Source organism: Mauremys mutica, chromosome 3, assembly GCF_020497125.1.
Source record: "Mauremys mutica isolate MM-2020 ecotype Southern chromosome 3, ASM2049712v1, whole genome shotgun sequence".
Classification (NCBI taxonomy): domain Eukaryota; kingdom Metazoa; phylum Chordata; order Testudines; family Geoemydidae; genus Mauremys; species Mauremys mutica.
The window spans coordinates 69,619,926-69,645,220 of record NC_059074.1 but is presented as its reverse complement, the minus strand read 5'-3'; the positions used below and the strand labels follow the sequence as shown (position 1 = coordinate 69,645,220).

Here is a 25,295-nt window from a genome sequence, read left to right as displayed (position 1 = left end):
TTTCTGTTTTATTTTAATTCCAGTATTTTAAACCAAGTTTAGGGATAAACAGCACCTGGATTTTTGTAATAGTAAGAATAAGAAGGCCTGTTTCAGGATGTTATTTGCTGGTAGTTTGTATGAATGTGCTGATTGCTTGTTAGGACAGTCTCTCTCTCCTGGGGAGAGAACAGTGAGAAGCAGAACCTGAATAAATGTTGATAGTACTATTCTGTCCTTTCAAGAGTGATAAGTAGGTGGCCAAACATAGATAGAGCTGTGATCCAGCATTCCGCATTAGTCATGAGTAGGGATATGACTTTGTCACAGTGTTGGTCACCACTGTTACCAGAACCTGTGAATTTTGCTGTTGATTTCAACTCAACTGTGAAAACGGTGAGCATGTCTTAATTAACAAGAAGCAATCATGACTTTTTCACGGTGTCAGCGGAAGTGAAAAAGTTAAAATGCAAACCTCTGAATAACGGTAAATAGTGGATAACAACAACAGCAACAAAATATGAGAAAAATTGGCAAAGTGCTAAGCAACGAGCACAGCAATATTCTCAAACATTTAATGAAAACAAAGGAAAGTTATTTTGTATGTAGTGCAGCATACATGTTGATTTTACTAGAAACACTAGCTGTGACAAGAATCTAGAAAGTGCAACACATAAGTACCAACAGGAGGCATTACAAGTGGAGGAAAACAGAAATCTGAAACGTCAGAAAACAGCTGTTTACTGATCGAAGAGCAGCTTTACAGGAGATATGAAGCTTTCACAATAACAGAAGCCTTTTCTGCCTCTTGCATACCCTTGACAATTCAAAATTCAGAGGGGTTTTTAGAATGCAATCTGGAACACACATTGGAGTTATACCTAGTGCAGACCAGTTTAGGAAGTTTTACTTACCCAAGAATTTTGATTATGACATTCAATAATTGGAGAGACAAGGTGGCTGAGGTAGTATCTTTTACTGGACTAACTTCTCTCGTCTCTCTCACCAATAGAAGTTAGTCCAATAAAAGATAACTTCTGTTGGTGAGAAAGATGAGAGAAGTTAGTCCAGTAAAAGATACTACCTCACTCACCGTATCTCTCTAATATCTTGGGACTAATATCCCAAAACTGCATACATTCAAGAATAAAAAAGAAAAATTGCATGGCTTTGAAGGAATCAGTGTGGTAGCAGCAGGGCCGGCTCCAGACCCCAGCGCGGCAAGCATGCGCGTGGGGCGGCCCTTTCCCGGGGGGGCGGCAGGCTGGGCCGGCGGACCTGCCGCAGTCATGTCTGCGGGAGGTCCACCGGAGCCCTGGGACGACCGGACCTGCCGCAAGCATGACTGCGGAGGGGGCGCTTGTCCCGCGGCTCCAGTGGACCTCCCGCAGGCATGACTGCGGACGGTTCGCTGGTCCCGCGGCTTGGCTGGACCTCCCGCAGGCATGCCTGCAGCAGCTCAAGCGGAGCCGCCGGACCTGCGAACCGTCCGCAGCTGCGGGAGGTCCAGCCGAGCGACCAGCGGACCCTCCGCAGTCATGCCCGCGGGAGGTCCGCTGCTCCCACGGCTCCGGGGCGCCTCCCGCGCATGACTGCTTGGGGCGGCCAAAAAGGTAGAGCCGCCCCTGGGTAGCAGATGAGTACATATATGTCTTCAGCATCAATAGCTTCAATAGTCTCGCCATCCTTGGCCCAACAAGCAATGACAACAAAGCTACTTCAGCTCCATGTGAACAAAAAAAGCTGAAAGTATTTTTGTTGAGTTACGAGGTTTTGGAAGCAGTTAATTTAAAACAGTAAGCTAGGCAATAAGGGAAACTGTTGAGAAATTCATAATACCATTTGATGCGTGACAGATAATGCCACCTACATGATGAAAGCTTGGGATTGAGGTTTGAAACCTTTATTTTTAAATGCAGTACACCTGATGTGCATGGTGCATTTGCTTAACCTTGTTGGCGATTTGTGGATGTAAATGCATTTGTTGTGGCTATAAAACAGGCTTTTACTGCCTGCCCTGCAATGAAAGCACAGTTTTGTATGTTTCTAATTGAAAAAGGGGAAAGTCCTTGCATCCTACCAACCCCTGCAATAATCAGATGGAAGCTGGTTCAGAGCACCTCTTTATCATCTTGAATATGCTGAGGATTACATTTCATTTTTTAGAAAGGGGAATGATAATAGTTTTAATGTGTTGCAGAGGTTAATCTCTGCCAATCTGCATAAGTTAGAGGCTCTGGAAGAATTAGAGGCTCTAAAGGAGCTTGTGCCACAAATCATGAATACTTTCATGGTTTATGAAGAACCCACAGTTCAGGCTCATTAGGTGAAAAAATGACTGTGATCTTGTGCTGTGAGCTGAGAGCTCTGTTGAAATTTACCAATATCCAACAACCAAAAATTGCACCTCTAGAAAGCACAATAAAAAAGTAAGTCATACATGGAATCTGACTCAACCTCCCACTTTTGCCAACCTGCTGCTACTTTTTTCAGTGCTCCTTAACTGTAGCCTCTGCAATGCTGCACTGTCTTATAGTAGTTATCCTCATTTAGCTTTCTTCTGATTTTGAATTTTTGCTATTCTACAGAGCTACAGTCCATGCTTATTTTAATAAAGTAATGATTATCTGTTTTTGTCCTGTTCTCTCTGACTTATGTGCGCTTGTTTTTTTTGTTTTTTAGGATAATCTTTTTGAATGGCATTTTACTGTTAGAGGCCCTCCAGATTCGGATTTTGATGGAGGAATTTATCATGGACGAATAGTACTACCACCAGAGTATCCCATGAAACCCCCAAGCATCATTCTGTTAACAGTAAGAGTATTTAGCAGTCATCCTTTTTATATGGTCATTTCAACTAGAGGGGTAGCCGTGTTAGTCTGGATCTGTAAAAGCAGCAAAGAGTCCTGTGGCACCTTATAGACTAACAGACGTTTTGGAGCATGAGCTTTCATGGGTGAATACCCACTTCGTCGGATGCATGTAGTGGAAATTTCCAGGGGCAGGACAGTCTCTACGGAAAAGGATAAATGGACACAGATCAGATATTAGGAATGGCAATATACAAAAACCTGTAGGAGAACACTTCAACCTCCCTGGCCACACAATAGCAGATCTTAAGGTGGCCATCCTGCAGCAAAAAAACTTCAGGACCAGACTTCGTAGAAACTGCTGAGCTTCAGTTCCTCTGCAAATTTGACACCATCAGCTCAGGATTAAACAAAGACTGTGAATGGCTAGCCAACTACAAAACCAGTTTCTCCTCCCTTGGTTTTCACACCTCAGCTGCTAGAAGAGGGCCTTATCCTCCCTGATTGAACTAACCTCGTTATCTCTAGCCTGCTTCTTGCCTGCATATTTATACCTGCCCCTGGAAATTTCCACTACATGCATCCGACGAAGTGATTATTCACCCACGAAAGCTCATGCTCTAAAACGTCTGTTAGTCTATAAGGTGCCACAGGACTCTTTGCTGCTATTTCAACTAGAGTAACCTTAAAAGACATTAACAAATCATTTTGGGCAATATGAGAGAGAGTTTACTTAGAGAAAAGTGCAGAATTGTGGCTTTTTGTTTTGTTTATCCACTTGTATACCTGTAAATGAGACTAAATGAAAAATTTGAAGACTATTTATGCAAGATTACATACATTATGGAAAAACCACTGTTGGATGAACTGAACTTAGTGCTTTGACCACTGAAAGAGGAAGGAAAATAGTTCCCCTACTGCTGCGGTAGGAGGCACAATGTCGTCATGCCATTTGATTCACTTTGGAATAGTGATGTAGGCAAGGACAGTTACCTATGTTGCTTGCTGAAATGTTATTTATAGTAACTGTAATGAAATATCTGTTTATTAAAACACTTTAAGTTCTTATTCCAAGGCCAGAGAAACAATGAGAAATAGGGGGTGAGCAAACAAACTGAGAGAGGTTTACTATCCAGTTTTAATTGACATCAACAAGAGCTGCATGTGCCCAGCACCTTGCCTCACATTTGTGTCAGGAGGATTTTATTTAGTAAATAATGCAGTGTGTATGTGTGTGTGTTTTTATTTATTTATATATATATATATATATATAAGCATTAAAGTTGCAAAGACAAGCACTTAAAACTTAAGAAATACCAGAATTAAGGTTACCTACGCAACCTTAATTCAGAATTCTTATGCATATGCATTAAGATACAAGAATGGAAAAAAACATGATCATGTAATTAAAGACTATATCATAATTAAATTATATACAGTGGAGCCATATTTACTCCTCTACTTGGGTCGTCTGCAGGGTTTTGGACTTTAGATCTACAGTACAAATCTCTACCACTTGAGTTAATGGAGTAACTGGTAGTAGTAGTAGTAGTAGGCTGTTATCCTCTATGTGGACCAGCTACTAGAAGGGGACGAGACACATGCTTTTCTAGTAGGTTTCACAGCTGTTTGTTGACAGCAGAGGAATATTAGATGCTAGGATTCCTGAGTTCAGTTCCAGGTTCAGAAGGGGAGCTTGCTACAGTGGTTATGGACCCTTCTGTTCCTATGCCCTCAGCTTGTTCCTGTCCTCCTCTGTTCCTGTACACCCCTGGTTCCTGCCCTTTCAGCCTCTGCTTCTATTCATCCCCACTCACTGGGTCCTTCCCTCTTCCTCTGCTCTCCTCTACCTTCTGGCTCCTGCAATCTCTTTACCTACTCTGCATTCCAATTTGCTGCTCATCCTTTACACTGGCTGTGTCTCAGACAGGGAGCATAGTGCAGGAAGGACAGTTTCACTGCTCTCAGTCCTGTGCCCCATACCACAGCGAACCCCAGCAGCAGGGAGGAGTAATTGCAGGGAAGATCCTGCTGAGCCCCTGTAACCCTGGGCTGCAGCATGCCCAGTGCAGTTGGAATCATCAAAAAATTTATCTGCCACACTCTGTCAAGCCTCTAGTAAGCATGTACAAACTGAGATTTTTCAAAGGGTTATAAATTGGTCAAATTTGGATAATTTTCACTGGGATGGCAAAAAGCACTTTCCTGGTGTCAAATTTTAAGTCCCTCCAAAGCAGAGAGGTGCTAGAGTTTCTGAACTGAAGATTTGTTTAAAAAAAACGGGCAAAACAATGTATTTTTCCTAATCTCATTCTTGGAAACTGCTGAACCGTTTGTTTAAAAAACCGTTTTAGCTGAAACTTTCCCCTCCAAATCAGCCTCATGTGAATACCCAACATGGATTTGGCAAATGTTTGGCTAAGTCATAAGCAACTGAAAACAGGGTCTTATGATTGAAAGTATCAGGCAACCTTAACTATAGGTGGTGCTACCAGCTCTGCCTGTATATATAACAAGAGCTAACCTTTCACCTTTTGCAACACTTAAAATATGTTTTGGCAAAAACATGACAGAATCATGGTGGCCTTAACTTCTAAATTATTTTATATGATTCAAAAAATTGATTATGATCACCCATTGTTAATCAATTCCAGTAAATTGTCTATAGTATTCTTGGCTTTTAAATCATTGAAATTATTCTCATTTGTCATATGAAATGTTGCAGATCTTAAAAGTGGAATACAGAACTCACTTTTGGAGGATTTCTGCTATTTGTTATGTTTAAAAGATATCTTATGATAGAAATGAGAGATTGTCTCAGTGCTTTGTGCAGACAGCAGCAAGGGTGGCTTCAACAAATCTAATCTAGCTTTATATTGGTGTCCTTTGTTCAGTTGTTTTATGATGTTTGCAAACAGATTTACTTGAAAAGATTTTTACCGCTTAGTTTTTTTTGGTAGAAGCTAGTTTAACAAGGAATATTTGGGTTCAAGAATGTCTTTTTTTTTTTTTTTTCATTTTTCTTCCCCAACTCCCTTCCCTGAAGGCCAATGGCAGGTTTGAAGTAGGGAAGAAAATTTGTTTAAGCATCTCAGGACATCACCCTGAAACGTGGCAACCTTCATGGAGTAGTGAGTATTACTTAACATTCAATGTAATTCTTCTTCAGCAAAACATTGAACACCAACAAAACTAGTTTTCAGAATTATATTAAAATTATATGTGGAGAAAGTGGATAAGGAAAAGTTATTTACTTATTCCCATAATACAAGAACTAGGGGGTCACCAAATGAAATTAATAGGCAGCAGGTTTAAAACAAATAAAAGGAAGTTCTTCTTCACACAGCGCACAGTCAACTTGTGGAACTCCTTACCTGAGGAGGTTGTGAAGGCTAGGACTATAACAGCATTTAAAAGAGAACTGGATAAATTCATGGTGGTTAAGTCCATAAATGGCTATTAGCCAGGACGGGTAAGGAATGGTGTCCCTAGCCTCTGTTTGTCAGAGGATGGAGATTGATGGCAGGAGAGAGATCACTTGATCATTGCCTGTTAGGTTCACTTCCTCTGGGTCACCTGGCATTGGCCACTGTCGGTAGACAGGATACTGGGCTAGATGGACCTTTGGTCTGACCCGGTACGGCCGTTCTTATGTTCTTATATTCTTTGTGAAATTATCCATTATCTTATCTCAGTTGTATACTGTGCTCATCAGCATATCATTTAAGCACATTGCTTGATATATGGGCCAATCTCTGATGACATGCAGAAGAACTTCTTTTACTTACTCTCCTGATCTTAAGGAGACACTGGAAATAACAGTGTTTCAGCTTCAAAGAGTCCTGTAGCACCTTATAGACTAACAGACGTATTGGAGCATGAGCTTCTGTCCCTTATAGAGAAATAAGTAGAATGGAGGGAAGAGGCACATGGTTTTAGTGTTGTCTTTTTTCCTGGATAAGTTGATAACTAAACTTTGAATTTAATTCATTTCTATTAAGGTCACTTAGTTTCTTTGTAAACAAATCTTAGTTGAATTGACAATGGAATCAATATCTTCTTACGGTATCTGTTGATCACAGGACTAAAAAAAATAAATTCCAAGACAATACCTTATTTGCTGAATGCCAACTAATTGTATGTTTCTCCAGGGGTAAGGTAAAGGGTAAGTAGGAGTCTTGGCTGGTGCTGTGAGCACTTCCTCTCCTGTTTCAATCTAATTTAACCATTCATGCCACTTTCTATTCAGGTTAGCAGGGCTGGCCTTTAGGGTCTGAAAAATCCAAAGCTATGCCCCAACTCCGTTTTTGGACCCACATACATGTCCATATTAATCTCCATTTTTAATCAGAATAGGAAAAATAGCCCCTGAATTTGTAGAGCTTGCCTTGGTGTAAATTAATCACTAGGGTTGAAATATGTCACCATAATTTTCCATAAACAACAGGGGTTAGTCACAGTTTCCACCACAGTTGTCTGGAACTAGCTGTTGGGACCTGTGTAGCCCATGATCATAAGTCCCATTTTTTTTTTTTTTTTTTTTTTGGTGGATGCAAGGACTATGGCTACCACTGACACTAGGCTGCCTTGAGTTCTGCAGATTAAATGGTTCCTCTGCTGAGCCAAAGCAGACAGAAGTAGGAAGGCTGTCTCCCCTCAACCTGAGCAGCAACTGCGGCATACTGGAAGGTGGAACCTGGCCTCCCACCCACCCTCAGCAGCACCCTTCCTCAGTCTTGTGAGAAGAGTGGGAAAACAAGAAGCACCATAGGAGAAGAAGTCTCATAGGGAGAGAGTAAAGGGGGCTGATCTCAAGGGAGAAAAAAGATGGGGTACCCAGGAAGGGGAAAGGTAAGGTGGTATGTTTGAGATCAGTGAAGGGATGTGAATTGGTGTGAGAGGGAGCTATAGGGAGGACTTGGAAGAGACAATGGAATACAGATGGGCTCAAGGGGCTGGGAAATCAAGAGAAGTATGGTGAACTATTGATATTTATTTGCCCCGGGTAAACAAGCAAGTAGAATTTTACAAGACTGTGTATATAAAACATTTTGAGTATTGTTTTAAATTTATAGTTATGAAAAATGCTTTGAATCCTATTTTACTTCCTAGTCTGGTCACTTTGTTTTCATTCTGAATCAGCTTGAATAGCAATCTAGGTTGGATATTAGGAAAAACTATGTCACTAGGAGGGTGGTGAAGCACTGGAATGGGTTACCTAGGTAGGTGGTGGAATCTCCATCCTTAGAGGTTTTTAAGGCTCGGCTTGACAACGCCCTGTCTGGGACTATTTAGTTGGGATTGGTCCTGCTTTGAGCAGGGGGTTCGACTAGATGACCTCCTGAGGTCTCTTCCAACCCTAATCTTCTATGATTCTACGAGTAGTGTGTGGTCAACTGAGTAACATGGTTTGTAATTCTGACATGGCACTCTGTACTAAATGAACGCTATAAGGAGAGGGGAGGCTCCAAGACCCTGAGTTTAAAATGACTGAATAGTTTTTGCTTTTTGTAAGTCTCTCTGCAATATACTACTTATACCTTTCCCTGAAGTGGGAAGAGGAGGAATCATGCAGCAGGATGCATTGCAGAAGGCCCCATCTTTTTATGTTCCCCTCTGCCCCATCTGTCACTGTTTAACAATATGGCATAAAAACAATCATTTGTCCCTACCCTGGCTATAAATTGCACACTTAAATATGCTGAAAGGATTAAATTCTATGACCAGAGTATTGTGGAAAACCAGGGCTCATAGAATTGTGCATGAATCAGCATGTTCTGCTGAAGCAGAATTACAGCTATGAACATTTTGAGGTTGCAGAATCTCAGGGGTTTTATTAGCAGAACAATTTTTCAGTCTCTGCTTAATAGCTTTTAAACTTTTTTCAGCAATTGTTGAGGGCTTTTGTGGGCAGTATATATGCTGCTGTGGTATTTATTATCTGTGGGTTTGTATGTTAATTTTCTTAGGTATTATCCAACTGGGTAACACTTCTGTGATTGCCTATTTATTTAATTACTGTTATGGTGCCTTAAATTTTCATATAGGCATTGTTTTATTATATATAATAAACAATTGTAATAAATCAAAAGAAGAAACATGTACACATGACAGGTATGTTATGTTCATTGCAGACACACAGAAAAACTAGTCCTTGTCCCGGTGTGCTGACAATCTAAGGCCCAAATTTAGCAAATAACTGTACGTAGGCCATGCCAATTTAATCTCCTTATTATGGTCCTTTTCCACCCTGTTTCCTCCCTCCTTGTTTTGAACTCAGCTGTTCATTTTGATCCATTATTTCTATGGGTCTTAGCCTTCCTTTTCAGTCTTTATCCTCTGCCCCCTTCCATCAGCCATCATTTCACCATCTCCCCTTACATAATCCTTCCATCTGTGATTCCTTGCCATAAAAGAAAAGGTATTTTTCTTGTGTTCTCCTTATTTTTTGTACACTATTTTTATTGGTTTTGGTGTGATTACAAGAAATTCTCTTCAGACAGAATAGAATCTTTATAGGCAAAACTCATTACTTTTTTTTTTTCTCCACAAAGTCTAGACTCAATTAAGTAACAATTCTGGGAAAAACTTAATTTGACTCTTTTTTTTCCCCCCAATTTCAGTAAGAACAGCTTTACTAGCCATTATTGGTTTTATGCCAACCAAAGGAGAGGGAGCCATAGGATCCCTAGACTACACACCTGAGGAAAGAAGAGCACTTGCCAAGAAGTAAGTCTTATTTTTTTTTTAACATCTATGATTTTTATATTAAAAATTGTTGGAGATCTGAAGGAAAGGGGATTCCCTTTCCTCTGATCTGGATAATCACTTCTAGGATTGTCAGTCAATTGGAAATAAGCAACTATATATCGGGATTATTATTGTTAATTTATTTCTTCAATGCAAACAGTATGCTTGTATCAATGTGACTACATTCTGGTCTTGTTTCTTTGCCCAAGTTTGTTTTGCCTTCAACATCAATTCCCTTTAAATTTTTTATGTCTGTAAAGACTTTCTTTTTGCACACTTTATCATGTAACATCTATGAGAAAATGGTAGGAGTGCTAATGCCATCTGTACATTTGTCACTTCAGCCCAACAGAATGTTTTGCCAAACCGATTTCATCCTAATAAAAAGAGAAATAAAATGAAAGTGAGAGTTTTCAGGACCAGTGACTGGTCTCAGAGGTCTAATTGCAGAATTAAGGAAGTGGATCAATGGATCTTCATTTTGCATATCAAGGCAAGATCCCTTGCTCACCGTTAGAGCTTCTTAACTGGACCTTTTTTGAAATTCCCGTTCCAATGAAGGGAAAATCTTAATTGTCTTGTTACCTCAAAGGTGAAATGGTTCTGCGGAGTTACTATCTTTGTGTCATAGTAGGACTTGAATAATAAATATAGCTCTTAGAAGCAGGTAGTAATATAAATTTGTTGGTGACAAGTTTTCTCCTTAGCAGCAGTGTCTCTTAAACAACAACCCCTTATTCTCTTCCATGCCTTGTGTAAACGGGTCGACTCACCCCTGCGGCGCCTCCTACTGGTTGCTCTCCAAAGTTAGGCCAGTCCAGCCCTGGAGCACCCTCTGCAGGCTGGTGATCCACCTGTTCTTAGGTCCCCCGTGTCCCTCCCTGGACCCGGTGCCCTTTTACATGGGGTACTGCCCCCTAGCAGTAACCCCCATCTCTCTGGGTCTCCCCTCCTTAGGGAACCCTCACCCTCTATCCCCACCTTGCCTCAGTATTTGGCTACTGCCAGTCATTGTCTAGCCCCACACTCTGGGGCAGACTGCAGTCTCGGCCAACTCATCCCTGGCAAGGAGGGTTTGGAGCTGCTGCTTTGGCCTACCCCTAGGTTGCCCTCTGCAACCCACAGTACCTATTGGCCCACTGCTAGGCCGCAGCCTGGGGCTCTCTAGGCTGGAGCTTCCCAGCTCCTCAGCCTTCCCCAGCCCTGCTGCACTCAGGTATCCAATCTCAAGCTCCTAAGCAGCCAGGCCCGTCTCCCTCTATAGCCAGAGAGAGACTGTCTGGCTTCTGGCTTCCCTGCCTTGTTATAAGGCCCTGTTGCTCTGTTTGGGGCGTGGCCCCCAGCTGCAGCCACTTCCCTGATCAGCTCAGCCTTGAGAGCCACTGCTCTCAAGCCCTGTCAGGCCACTTTTTAAACCCCTTCCAGCAGGAGCAGGGTCCACCCTGCTACACCTTGCCATTCAGAAGATTTAGTGGGGCATATCCAGCCAAAAGACCAAACGTCGTAATTGAAGGTTGATGTGAATTTCCATTTCTAGAAGGGATGAAGACAATGTATGTGTTCTACCTAGCATTGAAAAAAAATGTTTCAGCTACTGTTCAGAAAGATGCTAAGTGCGCAAAGTCTGGAGTTGTGTGGCCCAATTGAAGGCTGATCTGTTAATGCTCTTTAGGACTTCCTTCTGAAGGAAAATGTAATCTCTAAGAAAGGTATTAGCAAAAAGAGATGCTTTAGATGTATTTGCAAAGTGCTTAACAATAGCTTATATGTAGGTGTTTGATATCTTACATGGCTAGAGCTCTATGGATGAATTTACAGGATATGCAGAGCAGTATTTCTGACCAGAAATTCATTTAATGAAAGTCCTTCAAGAAAGTAGACCGTGGTCTTTTGGTATTTGGCTTCCTCAGTGTTGCAGCCTTACTCTTAAATAAGACTTTCATTAATGTTATGAGTTCAGATGTGACAACACTTTGGGCAGTGTGGTTGAATGAACAATGTGAAATATCCTAGATTACACCACATCTGCCTGCCCATTCCAAAGGATTGATTCAGTAGAGTAGTTTTTGAAGTAAGGACTCAGCATTGGACAAAAGGCTGGTGCTTAGAGATTTATTACCGTAACACACCTGAGGTGCACAGGGATCACAACAAATTCCACTTGCTAATAGTTTTGAGAGTCCATCTTGGCGGCAAGAAGGTAGTGAAGGAATAAAGTGGGTCAGTATATCACTGCCTTGACATGAAGGAAGTGTGGAAAGCTCAGCTTCATTTCGAAGACAGCATGTCAACAAATACAAGATTAATAAGAATGGAGAATTCTAAAGGATAGCTTATCAAAATAAGGCACCCAGGAACTGCAGGTCCTCTTGTGACTCAGAGTCCGTGATTCTAACATCTGTCATCAATCAAAGCAACTTGCTTGAGAAGCTATGTCAACCTCACTATGACTGGATCATCCATCAGATAATCCATCATATAGATTTGGGAGCACAGTTAGTAAAGTGTTCAGCCAGTTGATGTGTGGGGGACAGTCTGGATCTGTTTACCTTTTATTTCAACAAGGATGTTGAATGTTGTGGCATCTGATACTCTGTTGCATTAAAGAAATACCCACGTTGCCTCTCTTCAGACCATTCTAAACATATCTGCTTACATGATCTTCCTTGTCTATTCCTCTGATCATATTGCCCTCAATCTTTTTGAATCCATTAACAGTCTTCCTCATTACTACCACATCAGTTTCAAGATTCCTTTTCTCACCTTCAAGACCCTTAACAACTCTATTTATCTGTCTTTTCTCTTACCACATTGCTCCCTACTCTGTCAGTGATGCCAGCCTGGATTCCGCACACACCCTGTCTCTGGGGTGCAATGTCACTGCCTGCTCCGTAGCCCTGGGTGCCTTAAATGCTCTGCTGCTGTGGTTCACAGCTCAGGCACCAACTGCCAGCAGACAAGCATGCAGCCCTGGTTCAGCACTCTGACCTCAGCAGTCTGCCTGCAACACAACAGCCCCACCTTGGTCTCCACCAGCCTACGTTTCTACTTGCAGGGTGACCCCCAACACCCTCCCAGTCCCAAATTTCCCCAAAACCATCAGCCCTGAAATGGGCAGCTCTCCTGGAACATTCAGAGTAATATGGTCCTCTGGTTCTTTAAAGAGACAAAAAAGCACAGCAACTTGTTGCCTTAACTGGGGTTAAAGGTCACTTCAATTCAAACACAGCACTGGCTTGGTTTAGATTAAAAGTAAAACAAGTTTATTAACAAAAAGAAAGGTTCGAAGTGAGTTCAAGTACAAGGGATAAAGACAAAATGGTTACAAGCAAATGATAGTAAAATACTCTCTAGTGGCTAAGACTTAACTCAATAAACTATTGCCTTGGTTCAGGGTGGATTTCTTACCGTTTTTTCTTTCCTGCCATGACTGTCTTTTTCTCAGTCAGGACCTTCCACAGAAGTACAAGGTGCTGGTTTCTCTTGTCATCTTAGGTGAAAGATCTTTGCCTAAGCAGGTTTTTCACCTATATTCAGCACCCAGAGATTTCAGCCACCTTGGCTGAATGACCCTTCTTTCTCAGCTTGCAAGAGCTGTGGCCTCTTATGTCTGTCCAGTGATGGATGCCAAGATGGCATCTTCTCTCTCCTTATGTCTTCCCAAACTCACTGTTTCATCCCCGACTCAGGATGGCCTTATGCTGTTCTTCCTTTCCTGTGGACTTCCTATCCCATTGCTGAGTCGTATGTAAATGGGGCTTCCATTGATTTTGGTCACACCTTGCTTAATTTTATTGGAGACAGGTAGATAGCCTTCCCTCCTGTGTGTGGGAGAAAACCTGTTTCTCTTCCTTTAGTCAGACTTTAAACCATAATATTAGTGAGTATCCATGTTTCCTACTATAATGTTAATACATACATTTCACAGTGATATTAATCACCAGCATGTCATTAGCTTTCATAAAAGACCTTGCTTGATACACTTTTTTATAATACAGTAATATTTAAGGTTAAGATTTTGTCATGGTTATTTTTAGTAAAAGTCAGGGACAGGTCATGGGGCCATAAACAAAAATTCACAGAAATCTGTGACCTGTCCCTGACTTTTACTAAAAAAAATTGGGATGAGAGCCTAAACCTGGCTGCAGGAGGTGAAATCGGGGAGGGGATCCAGCACCTGCCACCACTGTGGCTGACAGCTCTGGGCTCCCCGTCGGAGCTGCGGGGCCGGTGGCAGGGAGCTGTGGGGTCCCCTGCTGCCCGGGGTCCCCCCGCTGCCAGTGGTGGCTCAGTGCTCCGCCCCTGGTCGCCTGTAGTGGCTGTGATCTGCGAAGCTGGCAGCTTGGAGCTCCGGGTCCCTCCACTGCCTACAGCAGCCAAGAGCTGCAGCAGCTCCTTAGGGTACGTCTACACTACGGGACTATTCCGAATTTGCATAAACCGGTTTTGTAAAACAGATTTTATAAAATCGATTGCGCGCGGCCACACTAAGCACATTAATTCGGCGGTGTGCGTCCGCGGTCCGAGGCTAGCGTCGGCTTCTGGAGCGTTGCACTGTGGGTAGCTATTCCCTAGCTATCCCATAGTTCCCGCAGCCTCCCCCGCCGCCCCTTGGAACTTCCGGGTTGAGATCCCAGTGCCTGATGGGGCAAAAATCATTGTCGCGGGTGGTTCTGGGTAAATGTCGTTAGTCACTCCTTCCTCTGGGAAAGCAACGGCAGACAAGCATTTCGCGCCTTTTTCCCCTGGATTGCCCTGGCAGATGCCATAGCATGGCAATCATGGAGCTTGTTTTGCCTTTTGTGACTCTCACCGTATGTGTACTAGATGCCGCTCACAGAGGCGATTCAGCAGCGCTACACAGAAGCATGCTTTTGCTTTTGCATGACAGCAGAGATGGTTACCAGCCATATTGCACCATCCAAACCCTTCCATAAATTGGAACTAAGATGATCATGGCTACCAGTCCTTTTGTACCATTTGCTGCTGTCATAAGTGCCCCTGGCTGCTCTTAGCCAGGGGCGCAAACGCCAAAATTGGGAATGACTCCCTGAGTCAATCCCTCCTTTTTGGTATCTAAAAATAGAATCAGTCCTGCCTAGAATATAGGCAAGTGTACTAGATAACCACTGTATCATAGAACCAGAGAGCACAGCTGCTCTGTGTCCGATCCTGCAGAAATTATGATCTGTATGCTATTCACAGGGGGTGCTCCTGTAACAACCCCACCTGTTCATTCCGTTCTTACCCCAGCCTTCCTGGGCTACCATACCATTGTCCCCACACTTGTGTGATGAAGTAATAAAGAATGCAGGAATAAGACATGGTGACTTGTTAGTGAGAAATGAGTAGAAGGCAGCCTCCAGCTGCTATGATAGTCCAGACAGGACATTATGCAGTGTGTAGGAGAGAAGCCCAGCATCCCTCTGCTAGTCCAGGGGCAACTGAATCTTTTCTTTACACATGAAGGGTGGGGGCTGATGGAGCTCAGCCCCCTGTTGCTATGATGACGATGGTTACCAGACATATTGCACCATCCACCACCAGAAAAAATTAGGGCCAGGCGCCCTTGATCGACCTGACGGATGCTAGTCAGCATGGTTACTGCCCCATGTGCCAATAGGCTGATGACGAGGACGGTTACCAGTCCTTTTGTACCATCAGCCACCCATGGCAGGGGGGGAGTGATGATGTTGGTGTTGACGGCTGCAGCATCGTGTCTTTCTGCAGCATTCAGTAAAGATAGGGTGACATGTAAAAGAGTCAGAGGATTGTTTTCCCTTTCGCTTCTGGGGGTGTGTGGGGGGGGTGAGTAGATTGCCAAGCTATGCCCTGACCCACCGCGGACACTGTGTTTGACCCTAGAAGCATTTGGAGCTCAGCCAAGAATGCAAATACTTTTCGGAGGCTGCAGGAACTGTGGGATAGCTTCAGTCCTCCAGTCCATGAGCGTCCATTTGATTCTTTGGCTTTCCGTTACGCTTGTCACGCTGCAGTGCGCTGAGTCCCTGCTATGGCGTCTGTCTGGAGATTTTTAAAAAAGGATTCTGAATTTCATCTTCTGTAACGGAGCGCTGATAGAACGGATTTGCCTGCCCTTACAGCGATCACATCCGCATGGTCCGTGCTGGAGTTCTTTTTTTATTTTGATTTCGGACTGCATCGCCACCCGTGCTGATCGGAGCTCCACGCTGGGCAAACAGGAAATATTCAAAAGTTCGCGGGGCTTTTCCTGTCTACCTGACCACTGCATCCGAGTTCAGATTGCGGTCCAGAGCGGTCACTGGTGCACTGTGGGATAGCTCCCGGAGGCCAATGCCGTCGATCAGCGTCCACACTAACCCTAATCCGATATGTTAATACCGATACTAGCGTTACTCCTCTCGTTAGGAAGGAGTACAGAAACCGGTTTAAAGAGCCATTAAAATCGATATAAGGTGCCTCCTAGTGTGGACGGTTGTGGCGTTAAATCGGTTTTACGCTCCTAAAACCGGTTTAAACGCCTAGTGTAGACCAGGCCTTACTGCCTGCGGTGACTCAGGGCTCTAGGGCCGCCTCTGGCTAACGGCTCCAGCCCCACTGCCCTGGGGCTGAAGTAGAAAGTGTCACAGAGGTCTGTGGAAGTCATGGAATCTGTGACTTCGGTGACCTCCCTGACATAATCTTACTGTTAGTAATATTGCATACAATCAGTTGATTATATTACTTATCATTTGAAGTTCGGTCCCCTGTTTTTATAGTTCATCCACTCACTAGGTTGATGGCTTTGTTTGCCTTTTATGTAAATATGCCTTCATTGTCTCTGTCTGATAATGAGGCTGGTCAGACAATTACACGTTCCTTTGTCTAGTGCAGAGTGAGATTATGTATTGCTTGTCAAACAAATTTTAAAACATAATTCTAGCATGTATCCATAACTCTGTGCACACCCCATACATACATCATGCTAGAATATTAATGATCAGTGAGTTACTCATTTTCCATTGATCTCTTACATAACTCCTTCTAGATACAGATGACGACAGCAGAGTGTGAGGTGTAATGAATATGTCAGGCCTGATAGGAATTGCCGATACAGAGTAGTGAACCCCCAGTGGGCCTTGGTATCACACCCCTATGTTTATTTTTCAAGGAGCCTTGACTTTGCTCCTTCTATCATGGCATCCTCTACACACAGAACACATTACTTCATCTGATTAAAAAAGTCACTACATTCTCCATTAAGTCCTTCCTCAAGACCCAGTTCTGCAATGATGTCTGCAATAAATTAGCCAGTTAATTATGATTAGGTAATTAGGTAGTTGGAGATAGTATACTTGCACTTTGTTTATATTCCTCTTTTCCTCCCTTCATGTGTTGCTTTTCTCCTTAGATTGTAGCTTTTTTAGGTGTGTACTGCGTCTAGCATATTGTGGGTGACACCAGACTACAAATACTAAGTTTCTCTGCTTTATGCCTCTTTTCCCCTGATGGTCTGCATTGGTAGGAATATGAAATTAGCTGACCTTTTCCATCTCTAGATTCTATGAGAGCCCAGTGATTTTAATTGCTCTTGCTGGCCAGAAGGTTTTTGCACCTCTTTAGCCCCATTGTACAAACTTCTGGTTCTTAGTCTTCTTTTGCAAAGTACTGCCCGCGTCCTGGCCACCGGTCTGAGGAAAGAGCATTTAGAAAAGTATGTTATCCACAATGATCTGCACCAGCATTTACTCCAAATGCTTTATTTGGGACTCATTGTAGAGAGTGTCATATTTTGCCTGCACATTGTATAAGTCCAGGAATGTTTGTCAAAGAAAATACATGATTTTGATAGTGTTATATTTCTGTCAGCATCATGTGGACAAAGTATGGAATCATCCGTTATTCATTCTTTACGGTCATAGTTTAGATTAGACCACAGGTTAAATTGCAGGATAGGGAAAAGAGATGGCTGGAGTTAATATAAGATACAAGAGGATAAGTACCAAGAACATACCTATGGGCGTGGGTGGCTGTGGTGGGGGGCGGAGGGAGAGAGACGTGTATAACAGACACTGTCGGCAACCTTTCAGAAGTGATGTGCCGAGTCTTCATTTATTCACTCTAATTTAAGGTTTTGTGTGCCAGTCATACATTTTAACATTTTTAGAAGGTCTCTTTCTATAAGTCTATAATATATAACTAAATGATTGTTGTATGTAAAGTAAATAAGGTTTTTAAAATGTTTAAGAAGCTTCATTTAAACTTAAATTAAAATGCAAAGGCCCCCAGACCGGTGGCCAGGACGCGGGCAGTGTGAGTGCCACTGAAAATCAGTTTGTGTGCCACCTTTGGCACACGTGCCGTAGGTTGCCTATCCCCTGTCTATAGTATGATAGAATCATAGAAATGTAGATCTGCAAATGACATTAAGCGGTCATCTAGTCCATCCTCCGGCACTGAGGCAGGATGGAGTATAGCTAGACCATTGCTGACAAGTGTTTTCTAACCTGTTGTTAAAATCCTCCAATGTGGGGTGTTCCACAGCTTCTCTTGGTAACCTGTTATGGTACTTAACTATACTTGTAGTTAAAAGTTTTTCTTAATATCTAACCTAAATTTCCTGTGTTACAGATTAAGCCCATTACTACTTGTCCTACCTTCTGTGGACATAGAGAGCAATTGATCACTATCTGTTATATAACAGCCTTTAATATATGTGAAAACTGTTATCAGGCTCAGCATCCCCCAAGTCATCTTTTCTCAAGACTAAACATGCCCAGTTTTTTTAATCTTTCCTCATGGGTCAGGTTTTCTAAACTTTTATCATTTTTGTTGCTCTCATCTGGACTCTGTCCAATTTGTTCACATTTTTCATAAAGTGTGACACCTAGAACTAGAAACAGTGCCAGCTGGAGTACTCACCAGTGTTGAGTAGAGTAGAGTTGAACAGTTCTCTCTTGTGTCTTGCACACAACACTCTTGTTAATACATCCCAGAATGATTTTTCTCACTTGCATCATATTGTTGTCTTACAATGAACCCCAGTATCAGAGGGATAGCCGTGTTAGTCTGGAGCTGTAAAAGCAGCAAAGAGTCCTGTGTCACCCTATAGACTAACAAACGTATTGGAGCATGAGCTTTCGTGGGTGAATACCCACTTCGTCGGATGCATGTAGCGGAAATTTCCAGAGGCAGGTATAAATATGCAAGCAAGAATCAGGCTAGAGATAACGAGGTCAGTTCAATCAGGGAGGTTCGGCTGATCGCGGCTCCCGGTGGCTCTTCTAGCAGTTGAGGTGTGAACACCAAGGGAGGAGAAACTGCTTTTGTAGTTAGCTAGCCATTCACAGTCTTCCATTATGCAAGCCATCCTGCAGCAAAAAAAACTTCAGGACCAGACTCCAAAGAGAAACTGCTGAGCTTCAGTTCATCTGCAAATTTGACACCATCAGCTCAGGATTAAACAAAGACTGTTTCCAATTTGTTTACCTGCCGTGTCTGCAGGTTTGGCTGATCGCGGCTCCCGGTGGCTGCGGTTCGCTGCTCCAGGCCAATGGGAGCTGCTGGAAGCGGCAGCCAGTACATCCCTCAGCCCGCGCCGCTTCCAGCAGCTCCCATTGGCCTGGAGCAGCGAACCGCAGCCACTGGGAGCCGTGATCAGCCGAACCTGCGGACGCGGCAGGTAAACAAACCAGCCCGGCCTGCCAGGGGCTTTCCCTGCACAAGCGGCGGAACAAGTTTGGGAACCACTGGACTGGAGTAAATGGTGGATTCTCTGTAACCTGAAGTTTTTAAAACATGATTTGAGTTGTTCAGTAACTCAGCCAGAGGTGATAGATCTATTATAGGAGTGGGTGGGCGAGTTTCTGTGGTCTGCAATGTGCCAGTGGTCAGACTACTGATCATGATGGTCCCTGCTGGCCTGAAAGTCTAAGAGTAAATTATTAAACAATTTGTAAGCACCTAGAGGATAATAGTGTAATAAGAATAGCCAACATGGATTTGTCAAGAAAAAAATCATGCCAGACCAACCTAATTGCCTTCTTTGACAGGGTTATTGGTCCCTAGTGCATAGGGGGAAGCTGTAGACCTGACATGTTCTGATTTTAGTAAAGTTTTTGATACAGTCCCACATTACATTTTCATAAGGAAACTAGGGAAACAGTCTAAACAAAGTAATTATACAGTGGATGCGCTACTGGTTGAAAAACCATACTCAAAGAACAGCAGTCAATATTTTTGGTCTAACTGGGAGGATGCAAAGGGTTAATTTAAAAACCAAAATCTTGGTTATACCTAAATGAGGGCTATTTTGGGGATTTTGTGTGTGTTTGTGTGTGCGCGCGCATGCAGAAGCCTGTCATTGAAAGTCTACTATTAGCATCACATAATGAAAGACCCCATCATAAAATACATGTGTAATGTAATAGAGTCAACGCTGCGATAGGAACCTTAAGTCTGGATTTAGTGGGTATAAAGTTTCTATGTTGTTGCAATACCATGGCTTTTTGCATTATATGTCTTGCTGGTTCTGATAATTAATTTATAACAGCGATAAAACAGCCATTAATAATGTTGGTAATATCTTTAATATAATAAGAGGTCACAGAAATATTATAAAAACTGGGAGTAAATATTTTCCATAAATTAACTCTAGGAAAGAGTATATAGAATTCCAAGCCCAGATTTTTCAACACTGCAGCCAATGATCGTTGCTACAGATGGATAGCATACTTTTATTTTTTAACTGTTTATGCTAATTCTGGCACCTCAAGTGCTTTGGTAGGTTGTCTTGTTAGTATTTCTTATTTTTCATGAAGAACATTGTTTAAAACAAGAAAATGTCCATTTAAAACTATTTTATTTATCAGGTCACAGGATTTCTGCTGTGAGATATGTGGCTCAGCAATGAAGATAAGTCTGTTACCATTAACATCAGGAAGTGCTTCAAGCCAGGCTGACGAAGAGGCCAAGGAACTTGCCAGACAAATTAGCTTCAAGGTAGACTGACTATTTGTAATTTTTCTTTCTTTGTTCGCTTAATTTGAGGAAACTGCAAGTGTGGTATTGCTATGAAGAAACAAAAACATTGAGAAAATGCTTACATTGTAACACAACAGCACTGCATTGTACTGCTGTGCAGGAGACTTGATTTCAGTGTAGGCTGTGGGAAAACAGACACTTCCCACGGTTGGTTTCTGGGGAGATGCAAACTGATGTGTTGTCCAAACAAGCACCGACTATGGTTCAGTGACAGTGGTAACAAAGGTGATAGTAAAGGTTGCCTAAACATGTCCATTCTAACTCCCTGTTTTCAATTACTAATAGCTTGATGAAATTTTCCAAGCTTAGTTTAGTGTTTTCCCAAACATAAATACTTTTGAGAAGTTTAGACAAACACAGTTCTGATGATATTTTTGTATATTAAGAGAGTCAAACATATGCTCTTTTCGTTATGTAAAAAAAAATTGCTAACTTTTTTCTCCACAAGCTGCACAGCTGAAGAGACTGAATGTAGAAAATTGGAGTCTAGTGTGGATAGGGCTCTTAGCAGGAAGTGCCTTTTGAGTGGTCCAGTGAAATCAGGTTTTTGTTTAGCCAAGTATGATCCTTAGAAAGTAGCATGCACAATATGGTTTTCACCAAACTTAACAAAGTGAACCACTGAGCAAGACTCTGCTGTACATGGAGGCAGGGCTTTCTTAACTGTAGTGAAACATGTACCTCAGTGTTGCATCTTATACAAAAGACTACCCGTTGACTTCAGTGTGATCAGAATTTCACCCTGTATCTCCAGTAGTACAGTTGCCCCTAGCACTGGGCTACGATATTGGTTTGGTCTAGAATCAAAGTGAATATTGCCACCTACTGAACAACCAATACCAATTTTTGCAGCATTTATGTGTTTCTTAGTAGTCACCCTTCCAAATATGAATCAGGCCTGATTCTGTTCGTAATCATATTTTTCATATGGCGATCTCAAAACACTTTACAAAGGTGGGGTAAGGAGGAGAAATACAGGCACAGAGAGTTAAGTGACTTGCAAAAGGTAAAATATTGGACCGTGCCCTTTTTGGTTCTTTCTGATGTATAAATCCTGAAAAGTGTGTGGGATGTCTGTTTTTGTTCTTGTTGTTAAATACTACTAGTTTTTAACAGTAGAAATATTAGAAATGTCAAGTCTGCTCTCTTTTGATTTAACAGATTCTCTGGTGATCTTGGCTCACAATCCATATTTTTCAGAGCTCTTAATTGAAAAGTTATGGGAGTACAATCTTTTAACAAAACTATTTTAGAAGTGTTTTTCTCAGGGCGTTGAGTTGAATGGGAATCTAACAAGCAAGCAAACAAATCCACCACATAGCCTAAATAAAATCTCTTCCCCACTCAATGAAGGTTCACATTTTTAAAGATATCTACCTACCTATCAGACTTACATGGCACCAGTCATCAGGGTATTTGTGTCTAGCACTCTTTATGTACTTATTTATCCACACACCACAGGGAAGTACTATTATCCTTATTTTACAGATGGTGGACTGATGCACAGAGATACTAAGTGACTTGTTCAAAGTCACATAGGGTAGAGAAGGGAATTGAACCCAGGTCTCCTGAGTTCCAGGGTAGCAGCCCAGCCACCGGACTATTCTTCCTCTCTAGGTCATCATAAACCTACTACAGAACTAGGGGTCTATACACTTCTAGAAAAAAATGGGTTAGCAACACCTGAATTTCTAATGTATAGCACAAGCCTCCTCAAACCCTTTCAGATTGCATTCACACATCAGAAGCAAAAAAGGGCACAGTTCCAGTTTTTTCTACTATGCCTATTGCCTTTAAGTGATTTTCCCAAAGCCATGGCATACCTTCTGACTTCCAGTTTTCTGACTTGATAGGCTCACAGCACCAGGTCAGTTTTTCTTATTAACATTTGTCTAATACAAACTGCTCTTTTGGTACACACACAATAATTGTGGGAATTACCATTGAGGGGTGTAAGAACCATTGGAATTTCTAATAATGGATGTATTCCATGTTAGCATTTGGAATAAGAAAGAACTGTTGCTATACGCTTCTCAGGAAAAGCTTCAGTCTTCTGTAAAGTCCTATGTCCAAGCTATGTTTCTGTGTAGTGCACAGTATAACATGCTATTGTTGTGTTGACCTACATTTGAACAAGTAGTATATTTGATATAACTGAGTTACAAAAAGCCAGCCTATCTAAATGTGAAGGGAATAGAATACACTGATCAGACAATCAGTGAATTGATCTAAAGATTAATTTCAATTTTAAAAATAATAGGAACAATTTCTAGATCACCTGAAATGTTAGGTGTTCCTGGACCTTGTAGTATCAGACAGAACAGCAAGGCATGACCAACACAAGGGAACCAAGAGCATAGAAGAGAAAAGAGTGACATTAAAATGTCAGGAGATAAGCTCTTGTTATTTACACAACTTATTGGTTCCTAATCTCTTGCTTCTACTTTTTAATGCTACTACTTATATTTTCATTAAAACATATGTATTTAATAAAATTGGAGAAAGCAAATTCACTAGCTTGAGATTCAGACTTAGGGTGTGGGAAGTGTAGCATTGCACCTCTCTACCAAAGCACTTTATCTACACTGCATGCTGTGAGTTAAATTGATTCAGACCAGCTGTTTTTACTCATAGTTGTGTGCCATTGGTAAAGTGTTCAGCTCAGGAGAAAAATGCTACTTTTTCCCCTCTGCTATGACCCCATTACAAGTCACCATTAAGATGTGTCACTTTCTCTTGAATCTTCAAAGTGAGAACACTGTTAAACATTTAGCACTTCTCAATGTTAGACATTTTAGAGATGCTAAGAAACAGTTAATGTTTTGACATTCTCTTATCCCTTTTGCACTCAAAATTAAGGGCCTAAGCCTGTAATGTGCTGAATGCTTCTCGTTCTCATTAGTATCAATTAGGTTGTAAAGCATTCAACACCTCACAAGATATTGGATTCCAATAGTGTAGAAAATAAACAGTTTAATATTCTTAAGATGTTGAAATGTAATATTTCTTATGTCTTTATGAAATGAGGTATTGTTTGGGGTTCCTCTAAGCTAGGATAACATCCCTGAAGAATTTCCATTCCAGATATGAGCCCCCTAAAGACATTTTTTTGTGCTTTTATAGTTTGAATAGCCAGCTGTTTGCTGTTGGTTCCATCATGGTTGGTTGTGGTAACAGACAGAAACAAGACGTAGAGTGTTGACTTCTGCTTTGGTCCAATTCAGCTTTTTCAAGAAAAAAATGTGGCAGTAGAAAGCATGAAGGCCTAATGTTAAAGGAAAGCCTTTATATATGTAATACATTAGAAAAAATACTCTCAGACAATCAGTGCTTTCATAAGGATTCCCCAAAGTGTTGTCAAAGTTAGTGAGACTATGTAAGAAATATAACTTTTACAAAATGTTTGGCATTTATTTGAGGTAACTTTTTTTCTCCTCTGAAGGATGCTCCTAGTTTTGTTCTTTATCTTATACCCATTTTGGATGTTAACGTCCACCATTATATACAAGCAAGTAAAATTAAATCTGAAATGTGTCTGCAGGTTTTTTATTATTCAGAAAATTATTCAGAATTGCAACACCTCAACAAATTCCAGAAACATTGTATATAGCTTAAACACAATTTGCATGTCTATTGATAAGGATTCAGTAAATCTCATATGCTGTAAATGTTGAAACAGATGCTCCATAATAGATCAAATAAACCACATTATATTATATTATAACTAATTTGATCTCTCATCTGAAATGTACAAATGTATTCTCTTTAGGCGGAAATCAATTCATCCAGAAAGTCTATCACTGAATCCCCAAACACATCGGAATTGAACCACTCTGCCACCTTACCTGAGTCACAACAGGATGGTATAAGTAGAGCATTCCAGAATCCAACCACCAGTACAATGGTATGATGTGTTTGATAAATTTTATTAAATGTGAGTGGATTTGCAAATGGAGGCCAAAATCTGAAAACCAAGCAATGTATAGACATGTCTAGAGAATTATTTAGCTGATGAGAGACTTTCTTTAAGATTGTGGAATACTTAGTTGTGTAAGAATATATAAGAAGATAGACATGTGAATTTCCTTATATTTATATGATGATCAGGAAAAAAACTTTTTCTTTACACATTTAATAAACTCTTGAAATCAATACTTTGACCGAAGAGCAGTTAACAAAATAGACTATGTATACCAAAGTAGAAATTATGTGGAGCGGGCACATGCCATTGTTAAAAAAAAAATTGACACCGATTTACCAAGTAGTAATTAGACTAATTATACTAACATAAGTAAAATTAGCACTGATGTTGAAATCTCGCTTACTGTCCTCCTCCAGACTCTCCATCTGTCCACCTTGTGAGCTCATCCACGTCCAACTATTACCTTCCCTTGGTCACAGTCCATCTCTTTCCCTCCTTCTGTGTACAAACAAGATCTCATCTCCCCAGTCCTTAGGTAGAGTCAAGGGTGGCTTTATTATCTTTCCAGCCGCTAGTCTTTCTCCTTCTTTTGCTTTATTTCCAAATTCATTGGCTTTGTCTAGACTAGGATTTAAGCTGTAATGTTAGCACTTATCAGGATAACCTAGCCTTTAGTTTGATTCTTTTAGTGCATTAAAGACAACTGTGTCTTATTGATAGAAGACTCTTAAAAGGTGTTAGTTAGCATGTGTTATGTAATCTTAAATTCTAGTCTAGACAAGGCCATGGAGTGGGCTGTCTGTAAGAGCTGTAATAATTTACTGACCTTA

General features: G+C 41.5%; 1 protein-coding gene across 1 annotated transcript in view; it reads left to right on the top strand.

Annotated features, from left to right (window-relative positions):
* The window catches only part of UBE2J1 (ubiquitin conjugating enzyme E2 J1), a 55,894-nt gene that overhangs the window by 17,239 nt on the left and 13,360 nt on the right, over positions 1-25,295 (top strand). Inside the window, exons 3-7 of the mRNA XM_045011547.1 lie at positions 2,662-2,793; positions 5,836-5,920; positions 9,413-9,518; positions 20,372-20,501; positions 24,313-24,447. Coding sequence (XP_044867482.1) covers positions 2,662-2,793; positions 5,836-5,920; positions 9,413-9,518; positions 20,372-20,501; positions 24,313-24,447 — 588 coding nt within the window. The remainder of the gene's footprint in view (positions 1-2,661; positions 2,794-5,835; positions 5,921-9,412; positions 9,519-20,371; positions 20,502-24,312; positions 24,448-25,295) is intronic.